We start from the raw sequence: 16,479 nt of genomic DNA on the forward strand, positions 1-16,479 counted from the left end.
AGAGGATTTACACTGTATTTTTTTACTGTAAAGGTGACTGTGCTTGCCTAGTTAAAACATCTCACTGGTGCTCTTTCCTATCATTCAAATCCCAGCCATGCAAAAATGGAAGTGTGTGCATGTTTGAGGGTTGCTGAAGAGTTCTATGGAGATTGCATTATCTGCAAAAAAAATAGACAAGATATCCTTTATAGTGCAACAAAAAGAAACATTCTCCAGTGCATCATTACTGCATATGATGCTGAAAGGGAAGTGGACCTAGGACAAATCATCAGCTATGAACTGATTAATGTCCCTGTACTGTAGCTATTGCAGAAAGCGATGGTTATTTGTGAAGTGGAAATAAGTCATCCTCACTCAAGTACGGTCTAGCAATGTGGAATGTCCAGTAGTGATCACTGCAAAAACTGCTCATTCAACACTGGTAATAGATGCTCAAGATAGTTATGTCTTTAGGGCACCCATCTGACTGCAGCACATTTAAGAACTATGCAGGAAAGTTTGTAAGAAACTTTTGTATTGTTATTTGGTATTTGTTATGTGGTAGCAAATGATGTTGACTATCAAAGAAATACACCTAATGTAGGTATACACACAGATATTGCAACAGATACGCTCAGGCCAATCCAAACTTTTCTCATATGTTGTTCCTCGTTGGTGGAAAACACTGCCAGTTCCTACAAGGGCAGGGTCATCCCTCTCCATTTTCAAAAAACTCCTGAAGACCCAGCTCTTTAGAGAACATATCCTCTCATAGCACCACTTACAACAAGTCTTGCTGATTCTAGCACTTACCATCCGTCTTGAACTGACACTCAACTGTTTAAAAACAGCACTCACTGATGCACTTACTGTACTCTACCGTTTTTAAATTGTCCTAAAATTGTTGAGAGAATTGCTTTAAAACTTAACTGTTACCATGTTGTTAGTCGCTTTAGTTAAAAATGTGTCAGCCAAATGTAATGTAATAATGGTGTAGGCCTATCTGATGAATGGTGTAGGCCTATCTGATCTGAATACCCAAAGAGTAGTTGAAACGTACTTATTAAATTACACTGGGAGCAAATAAGACTATCTTCACTTTTTTCCCTTTGCAACTGTCAAAGAAATCCCATAAACACAGGAATGCCTGGGTAGCCTATATCAGATAGCCTAAAGATTATAGGCTCTTCTGCATAGCATTAAGTGATTTGCATGCAGTAATTTGAAAACTGATCTTGATCTAGCCTACTTTGGCTATTTAAAGGTAATTTATTGCCAAAACATCACACAATATAAATGAGCTATAACAAACTAAACTAAAGGACTAAATCACACACAAACTACTATTTTACTGACTACAAAAATAATAATTATGTAGGACGTTTAGAAGTTTGAAACCCAGAATTGACCAAAAGTGCACCAAATTCACCAAACACAAATGACTCAATACACTTGGAGGAGGCCTGCGTTCTTTCTTTTCCAGATATTTTAGGATTTGGATATCGCTTCAGTATCAAGTATCAAGATATTTATGGAAGGTATTGTATCAAAGTCATAATTTTGGTATCGTGACAACACTATGACAGAGCCACTCTGTTTTCTAGATGTCAAAGATCGGAGGCTCTACCACCAACAAGTGATGCTGCTCAATGGCATATTAGAAGAGCACATTATCAAGCTCTAGTATGGAGGCAAGCACACATACCAAATCCAGTGTTACTAGAAGTAAAATGTTTTTTACTTGTCGGTGTTGCTGATGGTAGATGCAGTTTTGCATTAGGCTTATTCCCGCTATCTAAGTTCATATGTACTGTAGGATAGTTGAAGGTTATCTGTGCAATTTGTTATTGTGATGAAATGCATTAAACATCACGAGTGACTCACTATGTTAGCAATAAAAAAAATGGTTGTGTTTTGATTAGAATTTCCGAGTTTATTACATGTTAACTGTATTCATGTTCCGATTAAATATGTTAATAAACTATAGTATGGCTTCTATAATGCTCAAACATGTATTTAGAGAACACTTTTATTTGGTTTTAGTGATTACTTTTGAAATCAACCCAATTTAGGGAAAAATAAGCAAAAATAATCGCTATTTTATGTTAAAATGCTGATTATGCGGCTTAGAACTCAGAATTGAGCTTGGTAAACAAAATATTCAAAATCAGCACCCTCCAATTAGGTAAGAAGGGTGGTTTACCAACTTTTCCTCAAATTTGCCGTCAGAAGTTCTCTTCTGTGAAGCTGCTCTCCCTCTACATATTACAGTTCTGCAACTGTAGCCTATCCACTTTGACTGATAATCATTTCGAATCCACCTTAAACCCAATAAGGTAAAAGAGGAGGAGCTGTGGTTAGCAAGTGGGCGTGAGTGATTGTGAAAGACTGCGGAGGAAAAAAATCCAACAACAATTAAAAACTTGTGTGTCAGCTGGACTCCTCACATACTCTCACACAAGCTGTGAAGAGTTTGTCTTCCTCTTCTAGCCCAACAAACTGGGTCCTCTAGCCAAGTCCTGGGCTGAGAAAGAAAGATAAAGAGAGAGAGAGAGAGAGAGTTGGGGAAGACAGAAAGAGCTAAAGAAACAGATTAAGAGTGTGAAAGAGAGAAAGAAAAGACCGGCATCATGGCAGAAACCAGTATGAAGATCAAGCTGCCCGTGGCCTGCTTCATCATGCAGATCATCCTCATCATCATCTTTGGCGTATTGGTGGAATACGACGATGGAACTGACGCCAAGAAATTTCACCAGCTGCAGAGCAATGGCACAACCGACATTGAGAATGAATTCTACTTTAGATACCCCAGTAAGTTACCTTTGGGGCAGCCCTGGACTAAAAAGTAAAACATTGCTGTTTTTCATTTGATATACTTTTTTCCATCCCAATAGCCTAAAAGTAATTAGATTGTTAAGTAAAAATACATTTTGTAAATTGTGTGTGTCCTTCAATCTATTTTTTTAAATTGATACAATATAAAAGTATAACATAACAATAAAATTCAAATTATACATTCGAACAAATGACTTTTATCGATCAAGCACGATTCGCGCAAACATGAAAACTCGAGAAAAACTTCTGGAAGAAGACACCAAGGAAGACACCACTTGAGTGGATGGTTGTGTTCGGCAGAACAAGAGGACACTTTGTCAGGTAAGAGAGGAATTAACCAAAATGACAAGTCTCCGTTATCCTTGCCCTTTATTTCAGTACTTATACTATAATTTTAAGGTGACTAGTTACGTTTTTAAAAGGTGACTTTCTTGGCACCGTTTTACTGATAGCCAGGTTACCTAATGGCAGTGACCGTTAACGTATAGCATTTGCAGGATAGCACGACCTAGCATTTAAATATTTGTATAGCATCAAGGTCATATCATTTAAATGAACAGACACGCAGATTTGAAGTTTTTATAACGTCAATTTAGGCTTTAGCGGTATAGCGTTAACCTGGCGCCATTTGACAGCTAACAAATAATAGCTAGCAGCTATGAACATGCTAACGTTAACGTTCACTTAAGGTTGGATACTGTTAGAAAGACCGCCAGAATGTTCTCACAGGCATTGAAGTTAGATGCGGCAGTGGAGTGAGAATGAGACTTTGTGCCTCATGTGCATAATTTATAAAATGTAAGTTTTGATGTTGACACCTAAATGTGTATCAGTACTGTTTGTAGAGTATTAAGTTGTAATGCTGTTAATAATATTATGGCCAAGATTGCTATCTGAACGAGATCTTATAAATCGCCCGTCCTGTATTATCGCCCTGTGTGTGTGTCACTTAATATTAATTTTATACACACTAACACGGCGGATTCGTAAAGAAACGCAAGCACCCACACCACAAGTATAAAAAAAAAGTTTTCATGACCAAAGTTCGCAGTATATTGCATTTCTCCGCCGACAATTAAATTAATCACCTCAATATGCGAGTGACGTGTTTACGGAGTTTAAGCTAACTCTTTACTACTGGCTCCGCTCGGGGAGTTCAATGCCAATATGAAGCGGATTTTGTTGTATGTTAAATGTTGAATTTGTGAAAGAGGAAATGCATTTAGACTCTGAAACTGAAAAACTGAAACTGTTTTTATGTTTGAATTTTAGGGAAGCTGCTGCTTGGTTTGCATATTTCCTGGTGCCTAGTAGTTTGGGTTGCTCGAGTTCCTGGCTGGTAGTTTTGTTTGTGTCCAATCTTCGCTAACACTTGTAAGTTCTTTTTGCCATTGTGTCTCTTCCTTGTATAAGACAAGTCAAGCGTAATGTTACTTCTGTGATAAAAAGATGACAAGTGAGTTGTTCAGAACCTTCCTATTTAGTAAACTCTTTGTACACAAACAATGTTCTCAATGCTCAAGTTCATGTGTAGAGACACTGATGATACTTTGATCAAAGTTTCATGTTGTATCGAGCCTTCTTAGTGTTTCTCTCTCTCTCTCTCTCTCTCTTTCTCTCTCTCTCTCTCTCTCCCTCCCTGCAGGGATGTCATATAAACACAGGCGCATAACCGGTTCTACACATGCAGCTTATGTAATGCAAAACAAGCAGTGGTGTACTTATTTATGCTCACTCAACAGGGGTTGCACAGTCACTCAGTTCAGGAAATACAGAATAAGCAGGGGTGTCTCTCACACACTCAACTGAGTCTGGTCAGCATTCCTTAATATGTTTTGTGTTGCCAGGATATGCCAGGTGATGGACTGGAGCTGGATGGAATGGCCGTCTTCATCAGGGACACGGACACCAGGGTTCTCATTAAGGGCACAGAGGTCCTCAATAACTTGCCCTCAACAGCAACTGCTGTGTCAATGTTATTTGGACTGGCATATGTGCTAAACCTTCAGTATCCAAAAGAATTGAAATTCACTTTTGAATTTTTCCAGAAAGTCTTAATGGAACTTGACCCCAGAAAGATGACCCCCAAAGTATGTCGCCTCTGTACTCTGCTGCACAGTCAATGACAGCCTCTATTGAATATGTTAGCTTTGTAGAACACATACACGGGATAATCCACAATATCTTTTGTAATAGAAATTCAGTAGTTGTTTGTTCACTGGATGTGGTGCTATTGCAATTGATGCTGTGGCTTTAATCTTTTATATATGTATATTTGTTAATCCACAATCAGTATTACCGTGAGGGAAGCAGACCACTTGTTTTTAGATCTTTGACATTCTTATTTTGCAGAACACACACACAGGATGGGAGAAGTTCAGTCTCCACTATATCTTTTGTAATAGAAATTCAGTAGTTGTTTGTTCACTGGATGTGGTGCCATTGCAATTGATGCTGTGGCTTTAATCTTTTGTATATATGTATATATTTGTGTGTGTGTGTATATATATATATATATATATATATGTCTTACAACAGAATTTACTGTTGTATGTATTTGTATGTTATGTGTTTGTATTGTATTGTAAGACAGAATTTACTGTTGAATGAATTTGTATTGATAAAACAATGTATTTATTGTTCTGCCAAAAAAGTTAATGTCTGTAATCTTAACAGTGCTTTTCATACATTTAATAAATATTTAAAAGAACGTTTGGTCTCACTGACTTTTTAGGAAAAAAATATTGAGATAATTTTAAATGGTTAGATTATGCCAATTACAGAGCCTTTTATATTACTTGCAATAAATACATATTTCATATTGAAGAAAACTTAATTAAGATCAAGTCAGTAAAAAAACTTTCTTTCCATTCAAGCCAATTTAAATGTTTAGTGTATACCAAATTCTGAAAAGAGTTTGCATGAAATGCATGCATTTATTTGCATATATTTAAGCCAATTTAAAATATTGATTTACACCAAATTAAGAAAATGCAGAAAATTAGTTTAAACTGAATAGTTTCTGAACCTTAGATCAATGTAAAATCTTTATTGTGAATGGTTACACTCATTTTATTAAGTTAATCCAATGTTTCATTTTTTACAGTGACTGGTTAGCGCTTCGGACTTGTAACTGGAGGGTTGCCGGTTCGAAACCCCAACCAGTAGGCACGGCTGAAGTGCCCTTGAGCAAGGCACCTAACCCCTCACTGCTCCCCGAGCGCCAATGTTGATGCAGGCAGCTCACTGCACCGGGATTAGTGTGTGCTTCACCTCACTGTGTACTCACTGTGTGATAAGTGTTTCACTAATTTACGGATTGGGATAAATGCAGAGACCAAATTTCCCTCACGGGATCAAAAGAGTATATATACTTATACTTACTTACTTATACCTGATTGGAGGCAAAGGGGGGTACAGATAAAGATTTGGGCATTGGCAAGATTCACCTGGATGCTTCTCCTGGTGTTTGCTGGGTGTTGGCTGCGGTGGCTGAGCTTTGGTAGTTAAGAACTCACTGGTGGGCTGTGCTTTAATGCTGTACACTTCTTGCATGGTATTAAGTGGTCTTTGCATTCAGGAAACACAAACTCTTCACAGCAGGGCATGTTTTTGCAATGTCCCTGTTCACAGTTTTATGGTGGATAACTGTGAGACATAACTTTACTGAATGACAATAAGAATAACATTGCATGGTATTAGCAGGTGTAACACTATTATTATGCAGGTGTAACACTAACAATGCCGTGATTGCATACACATTTTGCATAAACTTATTGAGATAGACAGTTAAGAAGTCAGAGAGAGATGCTTTTCATGAAAGTTGTTTAAAATTCACAAAAACATTTTTTTTCAAGGGAACAGTACTGTATTTGTTCATTAAGTAAGAAGTGCTGTTGGTTTAAAACCAGTCATATTAGAATATCAGCAGACCGTAGGCCTTTGCTGACTGTTCTTTTCTGCAGCGCTGCCATATTATGTGGTCAAACTTTGTCCACACAGTAATTTTTCTTAATGAGACAGAAATGTTTTTGTCTTTGCTTAGTCTTGCATGCATGTTTGCAAGTCCCCATTGCTGCCAAGTAAACATGCAGCGTCAGGTGCTTGTATGGCTCATTTAAGGATATCGAGCAGTTTTCCTCCTTCTAACTTTTCTTTTGAATGGGGTAGCATGCACACTTTTATGGTTTATTCATGAAACCCCCCACATGGATAAACATTTGGCTTCACGGCAGCTGGCCCTGTTCAAGAATCGAACACATTTAAATATGCAATTTATTTGGAATATTGAGATAGAGGCTATTGAAGTGTCCCTCTGTGGTCTCTGGTGTTGGGATGCTTGACTTCATTTCAGCATTCTTTACACAGGACCACAAACTTGCAGTGGTCAGTTCATTCTCACCACAAACACTAGTATCTTCAGTAGCCCTGGCTGTCTATCACCTTACTGTGAGTTCCACTTTAAACCTGTTCCACTCTAACCATGCGTGCATGGGAGGGGCTAGAGTGAGGCAGCCTGAGCACTGAGGATGAGCTGCTGGGAGTTCACCTGTGTGTGAATCTTCACCTGTCAGTACATGCACATACACACACACACTCACAGTCACAGTCTCACACACACACACACACTACATATACAGACGCATACACTTACATGCACACACACACACACACGTATACATACACACACACAGACGTACACACTCACATACACAGACTCACACACTCACATACACAGACGTACACACATGCACACACACACACACCCACGCTTACCCAGAGGGGGGTCTATGGGGCCAAGCAGCTGGGCTAAGAGAGCCTTGAGGGGAAGCTGTCTCACTCAGTCTCACACTTAGAAATGTGAGAATAGGGGTTAGGAATGTGCACAACAGAAAGAGAGATGAAGAGACAGATAGAGAGGGAGAGAAAATGTCATGGTGGTGTTTTTTTTTTTTTTTTTACTGAAGTACAGCAAACCAAACCCGTAGGAATCTTTGTAGTGACTTTTTAACACACACAAGACTGCTAGACTAGCCATACCCACTTAGTCTCACTTTTGTCAACAAAGAAAACAGAAAGCAAGTTAGGGCCATACAAAGATATTACTGCTCAGGTAACACAAAATCTATTAATCTTTAACATTGCCTGTTTTCATTAGATGAGCAGCAGTAGATTTAATAAGGTCAGAAGACAGATCAATGGTTGACAGGTGAAATCACTCGCCTTGGCAATTTGACTAAAAGTTAACAGAAGCACAATTGTTCTCCCTGATCATAACAATGTCCGGATGTATAGCCCGGAAAGATGTTATGCAATGCTATAGAGATGATATTCTTGTTGGTCTTTGACCTGTGGCTTGCTAAAGCACTGATTACCAAATATCGTCTGTCCTAGGTTGAAATATGGTATCAGATAATACTGTATATATGTGTGAGTGTAATATGCTGCTTGATAAGGCACCAAAAACATATTTGTGATACAAAACCTGATATTTATGAAGCCATGAATCAAGTTGCCATGACACTGACAGCCTGTGTGTGTGTGTGTGTGGGGGGGGGGGGGGGTGTTTGGGTGTAGATGTGAGTGTGTGTGTGTTTTTGTTTTTGTGTGAGTTTATGGTGCTTGATGCCACAAGCTATCTGGGCCAGCTCACCCTCAGGGACTTTGGCAGCTTCAATTGCCCCTTGTGCCGAATGCTAGTCGCATGGCAACCACACAGAAAGAGATTGTCCTAGGCTGCCTAAGAACGGTGCTGTTCACAGATGTCTAACAAGAAAAGCAAGGTGCAAATTAGCAACCTTATTTGACCTCACAAACCATGTCTGATTTCTGTGAAATGTTATGGTTATGGGATTCTGCAGACGCCTTTGCCCAAAGCGACACACAAATACAAAAACAACATAATATTTAAAATATAACAGGGAACAGAATGTGTTTTGCTTATTGTAATAATAATGCATCCAGCTGATAAGTTGCAGCACTTTCCCAATCTTTTAAATGTTTGCAGAGAAATAAACCCTTGTCCATGTCTAAGCAAACATGCATGTTTGCGCAAAGCTCTCGAATGAGCTGTTGTCACAAGTGCTTAAGTGGTTTGCACATATTCCATTAAGTACACACATTGGCACATACATATTAAAATGTGTTTGCATTGGACGTACAAGATGCATCACTTTCTGACTACCAAAGCAGCTTCGAGTTCAATGAATCCATGCATGCTGTTATTTTCATGAAAATAGCCCCCATGTTCAAAACATGGTGACCATATAGAATGAAATGAAAATGTTGATTTCGATGCCTACGATGTTTTGAATTATTTTCATGTATCTCTGGCACAGCAAAAAGATTGGTATGTCTGATGTGGCCTCTCTCTGACTGCCCTCCCTGTGTGTGTGTGTGCGTGTGCGTGCGTGTGTGTGTGTGTTATCAAACAGGCTTCCAGGACGTGCACGTGATGATCTTTGTGGGCTTCGGCTTCCTCATGACCTTCCTGAAGCGCTATGGCTTCAGCAGCGTGGGCTTCAACTTCCTGATCGCCGCGCTGGCCCTCCAGTGGGCCACCCTCATGCAGGGCTTCTTCCACGGCATGCACCACGGCAAGATCCACATCGGAGTGGAGAGGTGCGCACACACACACACACGCATACACACACATGCACACAAACACACATACTTACATACATACACACCAACACACACATACACATGGTAACACAAACAGACACGCACCAATGATCTCTATTACTCTCTCTCTCATTCTCTCTCTCGTTCTCTTTCTCTCTCTCACACACACACACACATACACACACACCGTTTATTTAATACACTTTGCATATACCTTCACTACAGTATGAAAACGTACTGTAGCCCATACTCCCTATGACATACAACTTTTTCACCACAGCTGCTATTACTTGGTGCCTTTTGGTTGCTTTATATTTGCCTGCTTTACCTGCTCATGTTGCTACACCTCATTGGCAGCATGATCAACGCTGACTTCTGTACGGGGTCGGTGCTCATCTCTTTTGGAGCGGTGCTCGGCAAGACCAGCCCTGTCCAGCTGCTGGTGATGGCCGTCATTGAAGTCACTCTGTTCGCTATAAACGAGTTCATTCTGCTTGGCCCTCTTGGAGTGAGTGTTCATATCCTCACACCCATTCACACTTACATCCACACTCACACCCACACATCCACACTCTCACAAACACACCAACGCACCAGAAACAGTATGTATGTGCTAGGAACATGAAACAATTTAGGAAAGACTGCTCAGAATATGTATTAGTGTTCATGTATTTGTCCTTACGTGTATTTAACAATTACCAGAAATCATTGCAAACATTTTAAAAGGATGTATTTGTGTCATACTGTCTTATACATCTTGTAAAAGATGAATGAATGAATGACCGAGTCTCCTTGCAGGCCAAAGATGCCGGTGGATCCATGACCATCCACACATTCGGTGCTTACTTTGGCCTGGTCGTGGCTCGCGTGCTTTACCGCCCGAACCTGGACAAGAGCAAGCACAAAAACGGCTCTGTCTACCATTCAGACCTTTTCGCTATGATTGGTAAGCAACCTCATTTTTCATGTCTTATGAAACTCAGTGGATTGATGGAGATTGCATCACCTGTAAGCCAACAGATTGCATCACCCTGGGGGTGCCTACAAATCATGCCAATAACTGGAGAATTTACTTGGGGGAAAAAAATGGTTTGGTTTCACCAAATGTAAGCTGTCATACCAGTTTAAGCATGACTGTTATATTGAAGGAACCCTGCAGAAAGAAAGTAAATTAGTACTAATGCTAAACTTTGTTAGAATGTACCAGACCACAGAAACAAACCCCAAATCTCCCAACAACCTTACTGTAATATTGTGGTTTAAGGAGAAATATAAATCATATGTTCTAGAGCTGAGCATACCGATGGAATTATGTAATGAACTCTCTCATTTCTGACTTTCTCAGAAACCTAACTGTCATATTAAGTCATCAGTCATTTTGATAAATGAGGCTTCCAGTTATTGACGCCTGAATGTGACAACATGTGCTGAGAGAGTTAGTCATTCTCTAATCATCCTTATGTGCCTCTGCCAGTGATGAGTCATATACCTGCTCTGAGCTTTAATAAGTTGGACTTTTGGAACGCATTATTGGGGAAACATGAGATCAACAAAATAAATCACATCAACACACTGTATGTGAGAGAGACTCACTTTTCTGTGTTACACTGAAACAAGTAAAGAACTAAACTGACTTGCCAAATGCTTTTCATTTCTGTGTTGTGGGAATCATGTCCAGCTGTTAGAGAGGCATGTTTCCCAACTGAACGTCTCCTTTGCAATGTGGCTTGAATGTTATTCCTCATTTTGTCAGTTGCTTTGGATACAAGCGCTTGCTAAATGAATAAATGTAAATACTGTATGTAAATGTAGCTTGCATCTCATCTGTGTGTGTGTGTGCGCAGGCACCATCTACCTGTGGATGTTCTGGCCCAGCTTCAACTCGGCCATCACTGCCCACGGAGATGACCAGCACAGGACGGCCATGAACACCTACTACTCCCTGGCATCCTGCACACTGGCCACCTACGGCATGTCCGCCCTGGTCTGCCACGAGGGCAAGCTGGACATGGTGAGGGGAGGGTGGAGGTCACTGTTGCACTATAATAGATGTTTATCACAGGGGCGTAGCACAAGATCCTGGGCCCTATGCGTAGGCAGTCCTGATGGGCCCATGCCCCCCCCCCCCCCCCCACCATGCATATATTCCAGACTTTTCAAGGGCCCTCTTCCCCTTGGGGCCCTGGTAATCAGTCCCACGTTTACCCCCAGTTCGATGCCCCTGGTTTACCACACGTAACCTTGTCAAGTCATCTTGTTGATTTGATTGAATACAATTACCTAAAACATGTGGCTTCACATTACTACTTGATAAACTGTGCTACACACGTTAGCATAACTCAGACAAAGCAACGCGATGACTTGACTGGTTTATCTTGAGGGTGATCTTTTGTTTTTACAGTGTATGTGCTGTGTGTGGGTTGTTCACAAGACTTGATTTCAAGCGTTGATCAAGTCAAGCCAAGTTTATCAAGTGTGCAATGAGCGCATCCATTCATTCTAGTTTAGATAGTGATCCAACTGCATGTGACTGTCAGCAGTTAGGAAGTTGAGGAATGTTTGCATTCACACGTCCATTCAGATGACTACAACTTTTTGAGTTGTTGGGCAGGTTCCTGCATTAAGTGTAGAAGTCATGGGTTTAACAAACCCACCAGATAGAACAGATAAGAGTCAACAGAGAACACAGTATACCAGAAACACACTATTGCATAACAGATTTGTTAAAAGGCAGCAAGTATATCCTTTAGGTAACAGTGTGCAGTAAAAAAGAGATCACACACAGGCCTATCATGGCTTATGTACTGCATAATCTTTGCATTGGTTGAGCACATATACCATTGTGCACAGGTAATACAGCCATGACGCATGGAGACTTAGCAATCAAAATCATTTTCATTGAGATATGTATGTAGATGGAAAGTTGAGTAAAATGTTACAGTGTTACAAAATTATCAGTTGTCATTTGAAGTTAAAGTTGACTGGTATTTAACACACACTTTTATCCAAAGTGACACAATGGTAACAATTGTAAGCTCAGGAATCAAACCTTGAGACCGATAGTCAGGTGGTGACGTTGTTCCACCACACCTGTCTAGACTTCCACCTTAGGTGAGGAGAGAGATGTGAGCGTAGTAGGGACCCCCTGATGTGTATGGCTGGTTATGTAGTCTTTACGACCTCATCGCTCTGAGAGCTCTCCCTGGCAGTCTTCAACTTCCCACTGGGATCTCAACACCCCATTGGAATGGGATGTTGCAGAAGTATATGTCACTTTCCAGACCAGCTGCCTCTCAGGACTTTGTTTGTGTCCGCTGTGGCAGGAAGTGCTCTGGCTGTGCTTTGGCCTGGTGTGGCAGGAAGTGCTCTGGCTGTGCTTTGGCCTGGTGTGAGGGCTGCAACTGTGCACTGCACTGGTCCCCTACGAGCTAAATGCAGAAACAGTGCAGTGAACGAAAGGCTAGCGAATGAAAAACCCCTAGTTTTTACATGGACTGGGCAAAAAGCCATACACCTTCATTAAACTGATGTTGATTTTCTAGAAATAAGCAAGATTACATATACAGTACTGTAAATATTTTGTAAAAGTGGATAATAGTCAATTCAAGTCAAGCATTCCTTTATGTAGTGTAGATCTTGAGTAGCCTGGGTGCCATTCCGAACTTAGTCCTTGAGTAGAGGGTGTAGAGCTTAAACTGATACCCACATGACCAGAAAAAGGTTGGATTTCATGTCTCTGGTGCCTGACATTCCAGAATTGCAAACACTTCATATTACTGTGTAGATAGAGACCCAGCAGCATGTGAGCATCATGCAGCGAAGAAGTTGGGGGAGTTGGACCACATACCAACGAACAATGCAATCAATCTTCCAATCTGCACGAGGAGAGAGCCTTGTAGTAGAGTAAAAGTAGCTAATGCAACGTGATTGAATGATAAGTTAGAAAGAAAAAAAAAACATTTTTTACAGTTTCCAGATGCCATGTGTTCACATTTTAGTCACCTGATGAGATGTCTTAGCATACACTTCAGATTGCATCACAGCACATGCATTACATGGACTTTATCTTGTGATAGGGGATGCAGTCTCTCCATCTGCGTTGGTTTCATAACTTGTGTGCGGTTGTCTCGTCATGCTCTCAGGTGCACATTCAGAATGCTGCTCTTGCTGGAGGTGTTGCCGTGGGAACAGCTGGAGAGATGATGCTGACTCCTTTCGGCTCCATGATCGTGGGATTCCTGGCTGGAACCATCTCTGTCCTGGGCTACAGGTTCCTTTCGGTATGGGCACACAATTCTTATTATGTGAAATAAATATATAAGGCATCAGCATTCTTCTTCCTTAGTGTTTGGTTCCAAGTGAAACAGTGTATAAGTATTCTTATTTATAGATTATGATGCAGTTCTGTATATCATTTTTTTTCACTAGCAACACATATAACACACATACACATGCACGCACACATGCACCATGCACGTGCGCGTGCACACACACACACAAACAAACACACACACACACACACACACACACACACACAAATTCACACAGAGCTGGTAGTGAAGAGGTAAAGCGCGATTGCCACTGCTAGAACTTCAGTTTGATTAGACCCCCAACTGTATTTTGCCCCACACCAGCCCATTATGGAGGAGAAGCTGAGGATCCAGGACACATGTGGCGTCCACAACCTGCACGGCATGCCGGGGGTGCTGGGGGCCATCGTTGGGGCCGTCACCGCCTCTGTGGCCTCCAAAGATGTCTATGGGGATGGGTAAGACCGCCAATCAATCAATCAATTAATCAATCAATAAATCAATTAATCAACCAAAGAATGAATTGGAATTTAAACACCAACACAACCTCATACCACCTAATGTCACCAATGGCAGTTTCATCAACAAGATGAGACAGGAAATACAAAAAAAGAGATATCAAATGTTGTAATTTTCTACTTTAAGCCAGGAGTAACAAAAACATCTTGTCCGGTCCAAACTCATTGCATACCCTGATGATGTGATGGATCTACTCCTCAGGTTGGCAGATGTGTTTCCATTGATCGCTAGCGGCGAACTTGATGCCTCCACACAGGGAGTACGTCAGGCTATCTCTCTGGCTGTGACTCTGGGCATAGCGCTTCTTGGAGGCCTGATCACAGGTAAACCAATCTCTCTCTTCTCCTTATCCTAGGAACTATGTAAGTTTGAAATAGACTGAATGTATTGGTGCCTTCTTTGTTGCAGGGTTCATTCTGAAGCTGCCCATCTATGGAGCTCCCCCTGACACTGCCTGTTATGAGGATGCACTCTACTGGGAGGTAAGGACACTACAATGGGGAAACATAGGCCTTTGAGATGCTGTGTTTTACTCAGGGGGATCAAGATTTGGAGAGTTAGCTTCAGCCAGTTAGCATCCACCATTTTTAAAACGGTGCACCTCAAGTTCTTACTTCCACCCACATTTTTACAAACAATCATTGGTTGACACCAACGCTTGTTGCCTATGTGGATTGGTGGGTGAGCTGTCAATGTGGGTTAGCCGATCCACATAGACGACATTATTTGTGACCATTGGTAAAGTGGCACCTAATTACGTTTTAGAAGCCATTTTTGAAGATCAGAAGTCCACTGAGTATACTTTTGGCTGAATTAGCTAGACTAACATTGGTTATTGAAATCAATGGGGCCAGAATATCCTCCCTCTCCCTCTCTCAGTTCTATATAATACATCTGGTTTGATCTAATATTCACTCAGTTTGTGGAGTGGAAAATGTTGAATTTGCACAATCTCGCCACAAGGTGGCATACTTGTCATAAACTAATCTTGGAACTTCAGTCATTGACATAGATGAACTGGTTTTAGATTTTTTTTATATTTCTATGAGTCGTCTTATGTGTCAAATGGAAAAAGTATACGTATTGACATGGTACATTCTACCATTAAAATACACTTAAAAAATATAGTATAAAAGTCAGAAAAGTAAAAATACGTGCATCGATCCATGTTGATCTTGTGTTGATGTCTGTGTGTCAGGTCCCTGGGGAGGAGGAGGGCCAAGGAGAACTGACCACAATCAGGACTGAGGAGGGGGAGAAGCTCAACGGTTAAACTCAGCTAACTGAGCTGAGAGGGCAGCCCCGGCAAATAAACACAGAGACAGAGAAACAGATACAGAGATACACACGCATGCACACACACACACACACACACACACACACACACACACACACACACTCCCAGAGAGAATGAGAGATAGAGGGGAGAGAGAGAGTGAAAAACAAGGTGCATTTTGATGTGCCAAAGACGAGCGGTTTGGGTGGCTGCAAAGGGTTCATTTCACTGGCATGATCACCGCAAGCCACAAGGGGGCGCAATAGGGGAGAGGCAGACAGACACAACATTCTGTGATGCTCATGCATGACTGGACCCACTGCCTTTTTGAATCACTCACTGCCTTAGTATTTGAAAAAAGAACCTGTAGTTCCTATGTGTATATGTTCCCAGTTTTTAGGAAATTAATATGAATCTTTTTGAATTATTAACATGGATTTATTACATATCTTTTTTATAACATCTCAGGTGGGCATGAATTATATGTGTGGCCTGTTTGCCAGTTTATCTGTTACAACACCACTGGTGTGTTCAAAGGTGACAACCTAACAGCCAGTATTAGGTACTTCTAATGTCCACTAGATGTCGCTTCTGGATACTTTTTTGTAAGGGGAGCTGTTCAACGATGTTCTAAGCAGTTCAAGCTTCAGGGATCAGCCAAATGTAATTTAACACAAACATCCACCATTGTGAGAACAATAAACGACCAGAGTGCATTTAAAGATGATTTTTTATATGTTTTTCAAATGGTATTTCAAAGAGTGACATATTACTTTCTTTCTCCCCAAAGTCAATGTGTAGCCTATGAAGCCATTGCCTTATGTGTTCTTGAAGGCAGGTGGACCATAAAAGTGAGGTCACATGAAGAAACTGGGAAGTGGTATTTGTATTTTCTTAGGACTGTATTGTATATTTTTAATAGGTCATTAGGGC

General features: G+C 40.8%; 1 protein-coding gene across 1 annotated transcript; it reads left to right on the forward strand.

Annotated features, from left to right (window-relative positions):
- The first annotated feature begins 2,392 nt into the window (after window positions 1–2,392).
- Window positions 2,393–16,260, forward strand: rhbg (Rh family B glycoprotein). Its single transcript, XM_042106031.1, has 10 exons — window positions 2,393–2,793; window positions 9,252–9,438; window positions 9,799–9,949; window positions 10,240–10,387; window positions 11,286–11,452; window positions 13,584–13,721; window positions 14,076–14,209; window positions 14,472–14,593; window positions 14,679–14,752; window positions 15,469–16,260. Exons 1-10 carry the CDS (start codon window positions 2,613–2,615, stop codon window positions 15,541–15,543), a joined length of 1,377 nt encoding a protein of 458 aa, XP_041961965.1. The 5' UTR covers window positions 2,393–2,612; the 3' UTR covers window positions 15,544–16,260.
- The last annotated feature ends 219 nt before the right edge of the window (window positions 16,261–16,479 follow it).

Source organism: Alosa sapidissima, chromosome 10, assembly GCF_018492685.1.
Source record: "Alosa sapidissima isolate fAloSap1 chromosome 10, fAloSap1.pri, whole genome shotgun sequence".
In the NCBI taxonomy this organism is placed as follows: domain Eukaryota; kingdom Metazoa; phylum Chordata; class Actinopteri; order Clupeiformes; family Clupeidae; genus Alosa; species Alosa sapidissima.